Source organism: Parus major, chromosome 10 (assembly GCF_001522545.3).
Source record: "Parus major isolate Abel chromosome 10, Parus_major1.1, whole genome shotgun sequence".
Taxonomy (NCBI): Eukaryota; Metazoa; Chordata; class Aves; order Passeriformes; family Paridae; genus Parus; species Parus major.
The window spans coordinates 12,595,725-12,612,260 of NC_031779.1; the positions used below are offsets into that span (position 1 = coordinate 12,595,725).

Sequence of the window (16,536 nt, forward strand, 5' to 3'; positions counted from 1 at the left end):
CCCAACCGTACACCACCAGCCCAGCATGACAAAGGCTACAAGGAAGCCCTGAACCCACCTGGGAAAAGTGACACATCAGTTGGAAAGACCTCTGTACCCCAGGCTGTCTGATTCTCAGGTTGAGTGGCAGACTCTGTCTCCACGGTCACCTCCTCTCCAGAGGGCACCCCCTCCACTCCAGGGATCACTTGTGTTGCCAGCACATCTTCAAAGAATGGGGTGACCCCCTCCTCCTCCACAGGAGTCAGAGCTGGAACAAAAAGGCGTTGGAGGGAGTTTCCAAAAATTCACAATCCAAGATGCCAGTGAAGTGCCTCACTCAGAGCGGCACCCCAACATGCCCAGCCTCCCTTTTGAAACCCCTTTCCCCGAGGAGGCAGGTTTCTGTGCCCTGCAGGGGCTGGGAGGGTATACCTCTGAAGCAGAAGGCGTGGTGCCGGGACAGCGGGTCGGGGAAGCCCGTCTGGTTGTGATGCTGGTACACGGTCCGGACACCCGGCGCGTCCCCGCCGCAGGCAGGACGGGGGCTCACGATGGGGTAGCGCAGGCTGCCGTCGGCCAACCAGCCCGCGTAGCACCTGTCCAAACCCTGCTTCCAGGCGGCGTGGAGCTGGCCAACAGAGGCCAGCGTGGCGTTCTGGCTCTCGCAGTACTGCTGGGCTTCTGGGAAGGTGAACTGCTCCGGCTGGGTTGCGAAGAACACATCGCCTGAGGGATGGGAGGGAAAACACGGGTGAATTCCTGCATCCCAGACAGAGGTGGAGGTGTGGAGCACGTTTTTTGCTCCACAGCCGTGCCCAAGGGACAGGGGAGGATGTACCCTTGAGCCTGTCGATGTAGCAGTACACGTCGTAGGTCTCCGAGGCCGGGCGCATGCCGTATGACCGCACACCTGGAGTGTTCTCTTTGTCTCCTATGCAGTTATTTCGGGGATTCACAATGGGATACCTACCAAAATAAGGAAGAGAGGATGTAGCCAGGACTGAAGAATCTCAGTGTGCGTGGGAGGGGGACATGAACTCTTCACTGATTGAGGTGCTCAGAGCCCCCAGTGTGACTTGGAGACAAATCCACCTACAGCTTGAGGCAATAAACACAAATTTCCTGCTACTCTTCCTACACACCAGGAGGGCTCACTGGTGCAAAATGTGTACACAGGTTAGGAAATGAGGAAAAGAAGTGGGCAAGAAGGCATCTATTGGCCACTGAATATTGGCCTGGAGAAAATTTTGAGTCAGCAAAGATTTCGATGTTGATGAGGAGAGCGGCAGGACAAACCAGAGCAAAGCCCCAATTTCACGGCTGAACAGTCATTTTGAAGGGTGCCTTTCCCAGGTCAATGTAACTTTACCTGACTGTCTGGTCCCGCAGCCAGCCAGCATCACACTGGTCGAAGCCAGCCTCGTAGGCAGCCTGGAGCTGCTGGGGGGTGGCGATCACGGCGCTGTTCTCCAGGCAGGCCTTCTGTGCTTGGACAAAGGAGAAGGCGTATCTGCTGGTGGCCGCACGGTAGTGAAACACCACACCTGGGGGAAGAGAAGCTGTGGTGAGACAGCAGGTACCCCCTTGCACTGAGATGCATGACCAGAAATGGTCTTCCAAAAACCAATGCAAGAACCAGGCTCTCTCAAACCCCTTTTGATGGAAATGCCTCATTCATCGAGCCCTGCTGCCACTGAGGATGATGTTCTGGGGATCGCTTTGGCACTCCTCTAAGGTCTCCTTGCCTTGGCTTCCCCCTCCCCTGGAGTCAGGTGGATATTGAAGAGCAAAGTGTGACCACTGCAGCCCAACCATTAGCCAGCTGAGCCTTGGTCAGCACATGATGGGGTGGCCCACAGCCTTCTCTTCTCCTCTGCTGCTCCACTGTGATGGAGCTGCTCAGCCTGTCCCTGACCCCAAACAGGCCTGTGCACCCCCTGGATGTCCTCTGTGATGGCAGAAACTCAGGCTGTTTTCAGCTGAGTGGTAACCTCTAGAATGAGCTGACCTTCAGGCTTCTCAGAGTCCTACCTGTAGGGGAGATGGGCTGCTCGGGAAGGTGACCGGCGCCGGGGGCAGCTGTCACTCGCACAAGCTGATCTTCCTCTGTGAACGCCAAGGCAGACTCCAGTCCTGGGGTGGCAGTCACCCCCGTGACCTCTTCCACCGAGCTCACCTCTGCTGTTTCGGTGGTACTAGCAGTGCCTAAGGCTATGGTGGTGATGGCAGTGCCTAAATCTACAGTGGTGGCTTCTTCAGGTACAGTCCACCCCGCGGTGCCATCCTCCCTGGTCACATTTTCCTCCTCTGTGGCAGGTGTCTCTACTGTGACGGCGCTGGTGAAGAGGTCGGGCAGGGCAGTGAAGCCCTCGTAGAGCCTGGTGGCAGTGGGGGTGATCTCAATGGGCTCCAGCGTGGCGATGCTGCCCCGGGCCTCCTCCTCCGTGGCATTGCGTGACAGAGGCAGCTCCACCTCAGTCTGGGTGACAGTCTGGACAGTGAAAGCGCTGCCCAGCTCACTCCCTATCTCATCGATGAACTGCCCTGGGACCAGGCTCTCAATGTCGTCCCCTGCATCAGGACACAAATCAGATCAGCAATCAGAGAGGATGTCAGCCTGATGAGGTGAACTGCACCGGTGCTGCCGCCAAGAAGCAGCTGAGCACCTCTGGTTCTGAGAGGATTAAGGAAATCGTGACATTTCGTTAAAAGAAATGGTTTTCCTTCCTCCACCGTGGCTCTGTACAACGCCTCAGCACGGAGGGCATGGCCACGAGGCCACCTCGTGCCCCTAACCTGGTTAATCAGCGGGAATACTGCCCCTTCTCCTTCCCGGGAACGCCTCGCCCATATCCAAGTCTGTACTGACCTCTAGTGCCTGCTGCAAGGAAGTTAAGGTGGACGGAGGGAAGTCGGGGAGCTTGGATAACATCCCCGGCAGATCTGTCTGAGCCTCGGGAGAAAGACAACTGGATCCTCACACTCAATGTGTGGAACCTCAGCAGGATCGCGATCTCCTTCTGCCCTGCCCAGGTGATGACTTGAGAAGTCATCCCGTATAAGCATCCCAAGCCATTGCCAGGACAGCCAAAGCCACTTGCAGTACCAAACACATTCAAATAGCTCCCACTCTTCCCCTTCCAAATCACTTTCCTGCCCAGGTTACATCCCTTGGGTCTAGGAGAACATGTTTAACATGGCATCGAGCAGCTCAGCTGACAAGGACTGTGTTTTGCAGGGCAGCATAAAACAGAGCTGTGAGGGAAGGTAAGGGAGTGATGGATCACATCTTGGATGTGCAGCAAGGCAGGTCTTGGCTGGGGAGAGAAAAAGTATGAGACAATGCCTGGGTTTTCCTCTAATAATGCCTTCCCTGCTCTATTTCCAATTCAATTTTACTGCTAGTTCATTTTAGCCAGTACTTTTCAGACCTCAAGGGTTTCAGAGATTTCTATAAAGATGCTCAGACAACAACTGACCATATGCAGCAGTTTCAGAGGCAAACCCTGAGATAACCAGAAGTCTGTGACTTGGTGGACCAGTCTTTAGGTTGGCCATATAACTGGGTACCTCCACGGGTCTGGGAGATGTATCTGGGCACAACAGATCTGATCGGAAGTGTTTCAACACGTATTTTAAAATATTTTTATTCTTTTAACCATGGCAATTCTATTTGAATGTTGGCCTCTGGCTGCCTTGAATGGACTATTTATCACTCTGTTTTCCCCTCTTCTTGCTGCAGGGAGAAGTGTGCAGTTAGAAGAAAGGGGGAGCAGCTGGGATGCTCTTCACTTTCTGGGTGCAATTTTAATCCACAATTCCCAGAGACTGCGTCAATCTCAGATTTATCCCAGCATGGAAACTCAGTCACGCATCTGTACCAAATCACATCTCATCACTACACACAGCTTCAGGGTCAGACCTGTTCTCTTTCTCCTTCACTTCCTTCTCCAGCATTCAAAATCTTGTCTATGAAGCACCTGAGCTCTGCTTCGTGTCTCCAGGAGAGCTTTAAAAGCGGGAGGGTGTGGGAGGACTGGAGAGACGCGGACACCTCCGCAGAGCCCCCAAGTGCAGGTCAAGCAGCCTTTCTGGATCTGCTTGCTACCTCAACACCAGCAGAGGACTTAGTCCTTTGCCAGACCTGCTTTCTCCCCTCTCCTTTTTTCAATAAAACCCCAACAACGAAGAAGCCAGAGGCTGTCTCTGGCCAGGGAGCTCCTCTTTGCTGGCGTGCAGAGGCACTGGTATCCCCCAGCCCCGAGGCACTCACCGCTGTAGCAGATGGCGTCGTAGCGGGAGTCGGGGTGCGGGTAGCCCGTCTGGTTGATGTACAGGTACACCGTCCTCACGCCCACCAGGTTGCCCCCGCAGTTGGGCCGTGCTCTGGAGATGGGGTAGCGGACGCTGCGGTCGGCCAGCCAGCCCGCGCTGCACATGTCCATGCCGTCCTTCCAGGCCAGGTACAGCTCTCCCGTGGTGGCCAAACGCGCTCCCAAACTGCGGCATTTGTCAAAAGCTTCTTGGAAGGTGAACTTCTCCGGGGCGGTGGCATAGAAGACTTTGCCTGTAATCACACCATCCATTAGCACAGGAATTGCCTGTCGGTTTTAATCCCAATTCCCTTTCTGTCCCCTTCCCATTCCTAAGAGTCTGGATAAAATGAAGGCTCCTGTGTATTAGGGCTGAAATACAAGCTCATGTTGGTGACCTTTTAAAGACCAGAAGAAAGTGAGTCTTACAGACCAAATGCAGATTTGAGAGCAAAGCACACCACACCAGCTGGAGCCACAGGGCAAAGGGGGAGATAAAGAACAATTGCAGCTCTGTTGTGCTGAATATTTCAATGGATCCCTGTCATAAGCATGAATGATTGACACATCTGAATGTCACACACTCAAATAGCTGACCAGGCAGGATGGCGTGGACTCTGGTGGAGGTTAGACAAGCTCCACCCTCTGTGATGCATTACTCATTTGACATTAAAATTGTCCAAGGTCTAATAAAAAGACTGTAGAGAACATCTGGGCTGGACAGGGTACGTGCTTTTCCAGCTTTAACCTGTCTTTTCTCTATTTGCTCTTATCCAGTCTAGGCATGATCAGGGCTTTGACTGCTTCTGCGTCTAATAACAATAAAACCCCCAAATCACCTTGCATTTGCTCTGCATAGCAGTAAACATCATAGGTTTCATCTGGCTCACGGACACCGTAGGTCCTCACTCCTGGAAATTCATCCTTGTCGCCATAGCAGCGCTCCCGGGGCCAGTGGATGGGGTACCTGAGGGAGAGATTGTGGATCAGGAGTGGAGGGCAGGGCCCTGGCAGCCACAGAAGGCTGGGAGGGAGCTGCAGAGCACTGCCCAGTGTGGTGATTTATGGATTTTCCCAGGTTATGGGGAAGGGAAAGGAGGATCTGCTGTCCTGCCCTCACTCTGACGGCCCTTGGATCACTGACCAAAGACATCAGGACAAGTTGCCTTCCCAGCAAGGGATGCACAGCTCAGTCTGGGTGAGGCAACTTGGTGTATCTTGGCAGAGCACTGGTTTTGTTCAGGGAAGATGGAAGATCAGGATGAAGCCATTGTCCACTCAGTTGTCATCACCAGCCAAGGAGGACAGTGGTCACTCTGCCTTCCTGCTAGAGATTCCCCTCCAGCAGAGAATGGCTTGCAATCCACCAGCCCCCTCTGCACACCAGCAGTTACAACAGCTGTGATTTAGCAACCATTTTCAGTTGGTGGCTTCACTACAGGAGTCCTTCCCTAACGATGCTGCTGTGGCTTTCCCTTCCCCTTCTCACCTGACAGTCTGGTCAGCCAGCCAGCCAGCATCACACTGCTCGTACCCATCCTCGTAGGCAGCCTGCAGCTGCTCAGGGGTAGCAATGACAGCACTGTTCTGGATACAGGCCTGCTTTGCCTTCTCAAAGTTCAGGGTGTACCTTGTGGAGATTGCTCTGTAGTGGAAAACAATGCCTGGAAAAGACAATGGGCATCACTCACAATCACCAGCCCCTTACCTTCCAGAGAAGGGACAAGAAAAAGGCAAAATTAAACCTCATCCTGTACAATCCTGCAGTGGAAGCTGTCTCCCTGTCTTATACAGAAAGCAAAAACCACAAAGAAGAGAAGGAGTGTACAAAACTTTTCTTATTTTATCCACCTATTACTAGGAGAGTCTTTGCAATATGGCAATGGAAGTTTTCTTCCAGAACAGCCCAATTCTCCAGATGAGGGCATCCCATCTCCTAAAATGTTTGGAAAAAATTAAAGGTCTGATAAGGGCCCCATTCCAGCTTTACCCGCTTGAGCAACAGCCCAGTGTGTCCAGTACCACCTCCTGCCAAGGATGTGGTCTTGCTGTTTCTGTAACTCACCTTTTGCCAGAAGAGTCGCTTTCTTGCCATATTCTGCCATGAGTCATTTTACTGGTTTGTTTAGTCTGGTCCTAGCCTGCTAAAATAAATGCTTGCCCCGTGGTTTCTCCACCCATCACCTTATCTGTGACCTGAGAGAAAGGGCTTATTCCTGTGAGAAGAATACTGCATTCTCTGCCTGTGTGCTTCTTCTTCCTCCCTTCTGCCCAGGCCAAGCAGCAAGACATGAGAGAAAAGAGCAAGGGCAGGATCTCACCTTTCACCAGGACCTCTATTGTGTCTTGTCTGTCCTCGATCCCGTACATCACTTCGCAGCGATAAATCCCAGTGTGGTTGGATCTCAGCGCCTTGATCTCCAGCGTGGCGTCGGTGGGGATGGCGGGGTAGTTGGGCAAGGAGATCACCTCCCTGTACTCGCTGTTGAGCCGGATCTTCCCACCCGTGGCCACCAGCAAGACAACTTCAGTGCCATTGGAGAGCTTGCTCCATTTGATGCGGGGGGTCAGCATGACACTGGTGTCCTGCTCCTCTGGGATGTTGAAGTAACACGGGATGTTCAGGGAGCTTCCCAGGATAACACGCAGGGGAGACTGCTCAGGTATCTTGACTTCCAGGCCATCACTACTGTCTGCCAGTTCCCAAACAGAGCAATGGTTATGTCAGTAACACATGTAGTGCAAGAATGTCCCGAGTTTCCATATGTTCCAGTGCCCATATCTGCTGTGCACACCTGTACCCACATATTCAGACATAACCTTTTTGGTCCAGTCTAGAAAGGGAAGTTATGGCAATGATCATGGCTGCTTTTGAGATTTGAACCAGGGCTGGATATGGGAATGGAGGGAACAAAAGGCTCTGCTGCAGCATAGCTCTGCTCATAGCTGCTCACACTATGAGTTCACACCTGATAATGCTTCAAAAGGGAAATGCTGAAATTCTCTTAGTTTCCCCACAAATCTGCAGCTATCTCCCTGGCTTCCCAAGCACCAGAGCAGTGAGAGGCTGTGGCACAGCAGCCATCACAACAGAGGAGGAGCCTCGTGTGTGCACAGAGCAGATCTCGGGCACACTTATTTCTGTGGGCTGCCCATCCTTGGGGAGGGACCAGAGTGCAGCACATGGCTCAGCCCTGCTTTGCCATGCCCTGGACACGTACCTGAGAGCTCCACACAGTCGGCTGCGGTGATGACTTGCAAACACACAAACACTAATAGTAAAGTGGTCATAATTTACCTGCAAGAAACAACACAGGGAGAAAGGATTTGTGTATGTTCACAGGGAGCTGAGTGCTGTGGATGCTGCTGTGGGGCAGTGCAAAGCTTTCAGCTGCCCCTAAAGCCTCCTACGCTCCTCACACCAGCAGGGAAAGCCTGTCCTTGGGGAAGGATTCTGCCTCAAAGTGCCTCTTGCTTAGGGAAATAAGTGCATGAGACAAATAAGATGCTCTGCTATGTACAACAGTGTGAAGTGCTATTATACATCACTTAAAATACTGCTTTCCCACTCTCTCTCTTGTGATTCAGTCTTACCTATGCAGCAGAAAGGCAATTTTACAACAGGTCTTCACAACATACCTTTTACATGTTTACTCAAAAGGGATCATCACATCCACTAAGCCTTTGTCTCAGAACAGGAGCTGTCCTTCACTGGGCATCCCAGATCAAGCCAGCACTGGCTCTCAGGCCAGATGGTTGGAAGAATTTTGTACTCCTTAAAATGCTCTGAAGGGAAATTTCCCCTCTGCATGATGGAAAATTCAAATGTCGCAACTCTTTTGTCCAACATTCCTGCACTGACAGCCAGTGAGATACTCAAGAGCAAATTGATCCAGAACTAATACAAGAAATCCACAGGATGTAGTTCTGGGCATCTTGAATCCACCCTAAAAATATCTTCTTGGGACCTCCAAATTAGTCAGAGCAACCTGCTTCTTCTGAAGGCTTCAGGAAAAGAAAGGATCATCCTGCTGACATTGAGTGACAGAAGCAATATAGGGAGGCCAGCTAATTTAATCCTAAATGGATTACCATCCAGTATAATATCATGTCATGTTAAATTGCCACAAAGACTCAAGTTGGTTTCAATATTTCAAATTAAAAACAGGTCCTCTGCCAACCCAGCACAGTTTGGCATCACATTTCAGCCCTGACTCAGAAGGAAGGACCACACCTACTGAATCACTGGTGTTTCCTTTGAGGTCCAAATATTGGCTGCTTCACTCCTGTGATCTAGAAAGATCCCAGATGACTTCAGCTGACAGGTAACATTCCAGGTATATGCCTATTGGACTTGTAGAAAACTGCATTACATATCCTCACTGGCACAAGAAAAGGTCAAAAATAAACCCCATCCTGTACAGCTCAGCATTAACCTTTCACTTATGAAAAAACTGACCTCGATGCACTCATTCATTTGAATCTGACACTCCACAAAACCTTATCCTTAGTGAATAGAGACAGCTCTGCTGGCAGAAAATAGGAGAGAACCGGGATGGAACACATTGGCAGAGGAGTGTGGCGACTTCAGTTTGCAGCTGTAGGGCTGAACAAGATCAAATGGAGGTATCCCATTTGCTGCTGTGCATGGGATTAAAATTTCAGGTAAGTGCTAACCTCAGAGAGACCTCTGGGAGCTGTTCATGTGTTTGGTTGTCTCTCTGGTGAGGGGTGATGTCTGCACAATGTATTACAAACCCAAGCACTGAAGCACTGGGTCCACAGTCAGCCAAGATACACAATGATGAGCCTCATAAATACATGCTAGTTTGATTGACATAAACTCCAGGCAAAATAATGGAAAATCTGATACAGAGTGCAGTTCATTAAACACTGAAGAATACTAATAATACTAATAATACTAATCTTAGTTAAGGCACTTGTGTATAAAACAGGTGCTTCCAGCCTTTTATTATTTAGCATGATTCGAAGCTTGTTTGATAAAGCTGCCTGCATGGCTGCAGCACAATGTAATTAGATTTTGATAAGGTTTGAATTTTTCAGGGTTCTGTGATATGAAGATGTGTAATGTCAGCAGTACATCCATTAAAATGGCTTAGGTCCAGGCTGGTGGGTTCCTAATGGGATCCATCTGAGGGACCTTGAGAGAAATATTTCTAATGGGCATCTACTGGGGGTGGCATTAGATCCAATGGGTTTCCATATAGACTTTTTAATTTTAAAATTAAAATTTTAATAGAATCAAATATAAAATAGTATTTTAATAGAATAAAATATAAAATTTTACAAGACATGCATGGCTGGCAATGGGATGTTGAGTCCTAGAAAGAAGTCACTCAGGAGAGCTACTGCTATTATCCAACAGTAAACCAAAAAAGAATTCCTCTCTGTGCATTAGATGTGAATAATGGGAATACTTCGCACACCTCTGGACTGTCATGAAGATATCAGAAAAAGGTGGTGAAGAAATATCCACTAGCAAGGTTTTGAGGGCTGGACAGAATGCTGTATGGGGGAAGACTAGAAAGTAGGAAGTTTGAATCTAATTATTGTAACAAATAAAAGAAGAAAAACAGAGAAATTGACAACTGTGCACAAATACTGTTTCAAGCAGAGGCTGCTGGTGCTAAAGGGCTCTTTAATCTAGAAGAAACTCATGACCAGAACTAATAGCTGGGAGACATATGCTGAATAAACTCCAATGGGAAACAAAGCCTACATCCTGCACAGTGGGTGATGGATCACTGAAACTGGTACCAAAGGAAGTGATGGAGTTTCTGTCAAGGTGGATCCTGCAGTGCAGAAGGGGTTTGGGTAGAGGACACACTCCTTATCACTAGTAAAATATTAAATAAAAACTTGCTTCTCCAGATTGCTTAGATGAGGTGCCTTTCCACTGACTTGCATTTTGCCAGGTAAGTTGAATAGCCCTGAGTATCATGAGATAAACTCTGCCAAGAGAGGCAGGCAGCTTTAGACCTGGCTTACCTACTAAAGAATAGAAATATCCTAGGGCAAGGAGACAGAGATGTTTAGATATAACAACAATTGACTGCTGAAAAGACTTATAGGGTCTGTGGCCGCAGCAAACTGGTATTATTCTGAGTTGATATTTCTGTGTACATTGGCAGTGGATAAGAGGAAGGCAGGTTCATCTGCCCATCAGGTAGACATCACAGAATAGAATGCCCTAAACAGAAGAAATTTCCTTTGTCCCTAAAGCTAAGACAAACTCCTGTACTCTTAGACTTATTCAAGCTTTATGCTGATCTTCCACAAGGAAAAACAGCCTCATATGACAACAGCTGGGACCAGTGGTGTCTTTGCAGTTTGGTTTAGCTATGGAGGAAAAACCTAACCTCCTCCTGTCCCACAGAAGCCCAGAGGAAATGGACTTTTCTTGTGAGCAGTGGTTAACAAATCAGAATAACAATGTTTTGGGTGTTTTCCGCGAAAGTGTTGAGTCCCTGCCAGTAAGAAACCCAACCTACTCCTCAGGGTGCTGTTTGCAATGTTGATCTTCATTTTTCATTCCCCTGAAGCATGCCAAGGAGATCCAACCCTGAGTCTGCACACAGCTCTGGTTGGGATTCACTGTGCTGGGAATGCCTTTGATCAATGTCCCGTTGTTACAGCAGTGGTTCCGTGCTGCAATGCCTCTCCTCTGTGGTGTCTCTAGTGGGATGTCCAGGCACATCCTGATGAGTAAACAGCTGCTTGAAGAAGCAGTTCTGGAGGCAAGTGAGTAAAGAGGGAGGTCTGTGTGAGCAGACACGGATAGCACGGATGGTGGGGACCTGGTCTGTCTTGACAAGGAACGGTGGCTAGCTCAAGTGTGGATGCTGCCTCTTACAGGGCTGTAGGTTCAGGCTGAGTGGGCTGTGCCCAAGGTGCAGGAAGGTGCAGTTCAGTGCAGGGAGTATCAGTGTGTACTCACTGAGATGGGATCTGGCACAGAGGAAAAGTGCTCAAGGATAAGTGGCTGAGCTGCAAGACTGAGTAAAGGCATGGTACAGCCTGGAGCAGGCTAAGCAGTGGCAGGAGCATCCCCTGCTCAGGATCTTACTGGTTGTCCCCCAGCTGTAGCTGAATGGCTGAGGAGAGAAGTGGGCCTTGGAAACACTGGGAATACAGTCAATGCCCCTACCATATGTGTCATAAATAACAGGACTCTGGTCATAACCTCCTTTGATTACTTTGAAAATCATTGAGACATTCTGGCTACTGGAAAAAGGGGATCTCCTACACCCACAGCAGCTACCAGATCACTGCTGGCAAACTCCAGTTCAGTTGCAGGGTCTTTCTCTTCTGGCAGAAGTCACCCTGAAGAGAAGTTCTGCACACACTTCAGTGGAGCTGAAAAGAGGAATTTGTCCAGACTATAGTGGGGAGCACTGTGAGGGGCAGTTCTTCAGCACAGAGCCTTCCAGACAGGCAGCAATGATCACACTGTGCTTTCTGTCAGGTCCGTGCTACAAAAACACCTCCCATCCCTGCAGATTGCTCTCCTGCAAAACTCCATTTGCACTTTCTGAGAGAGCAGCTGGAGCAGGCAGATTTTGTGGTGAGAAGAGAGGAGGAGGCAGGATGAGTTACACAAGGTCACTGCTGTGCCTGTGCACCAGGATGACTGTCCCTGTGTGGGGTACCCAGCAGCCTGGAGCAACAAGAACCCAACCAAGCTGCCACAAAAATTCCAGCCATCCTACAATCTCTGCCCAAGACAGAAACAAGGACCTCTCCAATTCAGCCTGGGCCAGGAAGAATTCAGGAAAAGACTTTTGCCTTTCTGAAAAGGAGAGGGTTGGGAATTGCTGGTATGCTCAGGAGCTCCCCACCCCGGAGAACAACTGTCCCTTTCACTGAAGTTTATTGCTACTCTATTTTACTCCTAAGACTGTGCTTCTGTATCAGGTTGTGTGCAGTGTCCTAAACTGGCTGCATATAAATATGTTATTTGAGAATCTAGGTGTGTGTGGAAGGAAGTGTGTACCTATGTGCAGACAGGTTTAATCCCTTGCTCCTCCAACCACATCCCCAGCTTTTCAAAGGGCAGAAGAATGTACAGGGAGCAAGAAAAGGAAAAGTCAGTACAGTAGAAGTTCAACAAAGTACCTACACAGTCAGACTGTACAGTGGAAAATAGCCAGATGGCTTGTTTGCAGCACAGCCAAAGATGTTTGTTTGCTGGAAAGCATTTTCTGTTCTAGTCTATTTTAACTGAGTCCCATCTGCAGTTTTTCCTGTTGCCTTTGCTTGCTCAGACCATGTTAATCACCCTTGCTGCAATTGTTGTCCTTTTTTTTCTTTTGTTTTAATAGGGGCAGATGGGTTGTTTTAAGCTTCCTTCTTTCTCAGTTTTGGAAAACCTTTAGTACACTTATATTTTGCTTCTGGCAGCTAATAAAATGTCAGTCACTACTAGAAGATATGCTTGAACATAAAGGCATGTCCAAAGACAATATTTCCTCTAAAATTATGGATATAAAGAGGCTCCTGAGCAAGAGTTAAGTTCAGCTCTGTTTATTTAGCCTTGGTTTCTCTTTCTTCAGCTGGTTTTCTATCCCCAGTTTATTCCCCATCAAGGAATAGACCTCATTTTCTCTAGGACATGTGGTCTCCTCCATCCAGCCTTATCTCAGCATTATTATTTTCAGGCACCAGCACTTGAGACCAGGGGTTTGATGAGATCTGAGGAGATCCCATCACCCAGCAGGGGCATCAGGAGAGCACATCCTATGTCCTTTGGCTTTGGCTTCTCCTCTCCTCTGTGAGCCTACAGGCTGTTCCTCTGTGATCTCTACAAACAAACACTTTATTGTCCCTCTGTGTTCTCACCCTCTGTGCTGGACTCAGGGTTTTTTCAGTTAAAACCCTCAGCCAGGTCCAGGAAATGGGAGGGAAGGAAGGGGGGTGGGTGAAGTGAGTGGGGTGGACAAAACCAGTTTTATTTCTTTTTCTTCATCTTCTTCTCTTTTTAAATAAGGCACAATGTTGGAAGAGAAACATGGCAATAAATGCACTCCTGTAATTTTTCATGTTTTTTCAGCTGTAAAGAAAATAGGAGAAATATTCCATTCTGTCTGGCTTCCTAACCATTCTGTAAGGTCTTTACGTGCAGAGCAGCTTGGATGCTGCTCCTGCCTGCTCAATTTCTGAAACCATCCCTGCAACAATAAAGTTGTTTGGTTTTATTTTCCCAGTCAGAAAGAGACATGGCAGCAACTGCTCAGATGTTCTGTCATTGAGGGATCCAGTCCTGACAGCCCTGCAGCACTGTCTGCCTGGATTGCTCCAGGGGATGGCAAACTGGTGGCACCGAGGCATTTTAAGTGCACAAAGCTGAGAACATTTATTGAAGATTAGGGATAATGTGAGGTTTCATCTCAAGCCTCAGCTGGCTCCTGTCCTCAAGCACCCCTTGCCACTGCAGGTGTGGACATGGTCAGACACAGCTCTGTTGATGCTCTGGTGATGGTACCAGGGTGCCTTCAGCCATGACAAGAGCTCCAGAGCTCCTCTCTGTCCTCTGACACAGACACCCAAAATTGGTGCTATGCTCTACCTTTTGGAGTGTCTTTATGACTTCTCTTCCAATAAAACAGCTGCAGTCTGTCACAGTCTGAATGTTTATCTGATTATATTGCTCACACACTGCAGGAAAAGCCAAAATGCTCATGGTTGTAGGCTCATGGTTTCAATGAGCAAGATGCCAGAGGAAATCTTAACAAAAGCTAAAGAGTCCAGTTAGTGATCCAAGCTCAGACAGATGGGCTGGAACAAAACTCCTACTGAACACAAAGGTTTCCCAAGCATTTATCTCTCTTCTGATATCTGCCACAGAACAGCTCTCATCTTCCCCTGATTTACACTGGTTTTAGATTATATCTCATTGATTTCAGCTACAAGTTAAACACACAGGCTCGAGGACAGCAGAAGCCCATACCACCAGCCATTCCAAAACTACCCCTCTTGCAGGAAAACCAGAACTGTCTGCCACTAGCAACACCCACCATGGTAATTTTTCTATCTTTCAAGGACAGAGAAGTTGCAAAATACCCTCTATGGCAAGCAGATGACAGCTGGAGCCTTCCAGGCAAGGTATAGGATCAGCACCAAGCCCTGGGATGCCATGGCTCTAAGTGTCTGCTTGATATGGAAAGCCAGAGCTACCCTCAAACAGGCACTGGAGCCTCTGAATTCAAGGGAACAATGAGCCTTTGAGACTGGTTGAAACTCAAAATCCTCTCTAGTCCAAGAGGAGGAACTGAAACTTCTAAAGTGCAGTTAATCTCCTTATAAAATAGGTGTCTCAGCTGAGAACCTTTAAATAGGGGTTCAGTCTTTTCTGTCAGCTACCAAGGGAGCCTGGAGCACTGTTAGACACCAATTTTTAGAAATTAGTGGGTGATTATGCACTTCATGAAGTCTCCTTATATCCTGCACACATTTTTTTCTGGAGCTGCTGTCAGCCTTAAGTGAAACTCCCCCAGACATGGGGAGCAACACAAGAGAAACCAGATCCTCCCCAGATGTGAGATGTGAAGATGGCAGCTTGGGCCACGATCCAAGGAAGTCAATAACAAGTCCTTCAACTGACAACTTTCTCCATCCAAATGCACTGGCTCACTATCAATTCCATGAAAACCACAAAACCACAGAAATGACAAACTACCACACTCTTGTTTCTGGGCACCTAGGATCCAAGCTACCAAAGTATGGGGGAGGAGAAAGAATAGATTGAGGCACCTGGCAAATCCTCTGTGGGAGCTTGTGTGGGACAGGTAAAGCTCATCTGAGTGGCAGCTTCCACTTGGCCTCACCACAAGATGTCCTGTTGCTCTGCTGGAGTGTGTGGATGATGCACAGGCTGCACTGGAGATTTTCCCTGGTGCAGAATTTGACTTCTCACTTGTTTCAGGAGAAGGCTGAAACCTCATTTGTGCAAAGATGTAGCCTTCACAATAAAAAATCCTCATCCCCCTCTGTCTGCAGAGGAAGATGTGAACGTGACTGCAGAACAGTAAATCTCTGCAGCGTTTCTACGCCGGCAGAAGATTCCAAAAATCCATGGAATGGTTTGGCTTGGAACAGACCTTAAAGAGTTCATGGACAACCCTTCTGCTCTGACCCAGCTCAGCCCTTCAGAAGGCTTTTCAGAAAGTAATAAAGTGTTTGAAACCATGTTTTATTAGAGAGGCTGTAGGCATGGAGACCTAAATCTTCACAGACTCTGCTCATTGCTGCCCAGATCTGGTAATTTTTAATGCTCTGCTGCTCAAAATCACCTTGAAAGCTCCTAAGAAATACCATGTGGAAGTTCACCTAACAGGGCACTGGGTGGCACTGGAAGAAACATTGCAAAGCTGGTTCCTGCCAACTTCACAACGATTTTTCCAGGTAGACAGAAAACACCACTCTAGCTTGGGATAACTACAACCTAAGGAGACTCAAGATGAGAGCCTCAGGAGCATGTGTGTGGCTGGAGGGTCTCTCTACACACTGGATCACACTAATGACATGTTGTGACCACATGGCCACATTGCATTCCTGTCCCTTCATGGCAAAGGGCACCTCTCACAAGGTACAAAACTGCAGCAGCCTCTTGCTAAGGACACTTTCTACTGATGTGCTGCTCACATCAGACTCCACCATGACCTCTGGTGAGGCTGTCCATGCTGGGAATACACACAGCTGGTGATATTAAACCCCCTCATAGTGTCACATCTTGGACACAGAAGAGATAGGTGAGCAATCATATGCTATCTGGGCCCTGCCTTGGTGAGTACAGTGTGTTACTGGTGCTTAGCAGCAGTAAAAGCAACCTTTCATCCAACTTGGAGGAAGAGCTTCCAGCTTCATCACAGTCTCAGTATCTGCCTCTTTTTGCTCCCCATTTTCTCTTTCCAAAGTTGGCACCTGAAAGTTTTCTCTGCATTAATTCCAGACATTGTGTAAACACTGTGCTTAGATTTACTTAAATGAGGCTGTTTCAGCCCCAGTTTTCCTCCCAAGCAGATTTCCTGTCTCATAAATTCAAGACATGAACAGTTTAGTTTTTATAGGAAGGTGGAATCTCAAACTGATCCTCCCTTTGGGATGACCTGGAAGACAAAAGGGCAAATGGCATGGGAGTGGGCCTGGGGTTTTCTGGTTACTGGCTGACAGAGGGGAGCCATCCTGCTATGTGCTGTTCAGGACATAATGCCAGTGCTCCAAG

The 16,536-nt window shown here is 48.5% G+C and overlaps 1 protein-coding gene across 1 annotated transcript in view; it reads right to left on the minus strand.

Moving 5' to 3' along the window:
• Positions 1-16,536, minus strand: part of ACAN (aggrecan) — a 46,932-nt gene that overhangs the window by 18,053 nt on the left and 12,343 nt on the right. The window contains exons 2-11 of the mRNA XM_033516980.1: positions 7,517-7,593; positions 6,617-6,988; positions 5,785-5,959; positions 5,135-5,262; positions 4,256-4,549; positions 2,014-2,553; positions 1,352-1,526; positions 821-948; positions 415-708; positions 59-250 (exon numbers count right to left, since the gene is read on the minus strand). Of these exons, the coding sequence (XP_033372871.1) occupies positions 59-250; positions 415-708; positions 821-948; positions 1,352-1,526; positions 2,014-2,553; positions 4,256-4,549; positions 5,135-5,262; positions 5,785-5,959; positions 6,617-6,988; positions 7,517-7,586 (2,368 nt within the window). The 5' untranslated portion in view covers positions 7,587-7,593. The remainder of the gene's footprint in view (positions 1-58; positions 251-414; positions 709-820; positions 949-1,351; positions 1,527-2,013; positions 2,554-4,255; positions 4,550-5,134; positions 5,263-5,784; positions 5,960-6,616; positions 6,989-7,516; positions 7,594-16,536) is intronic.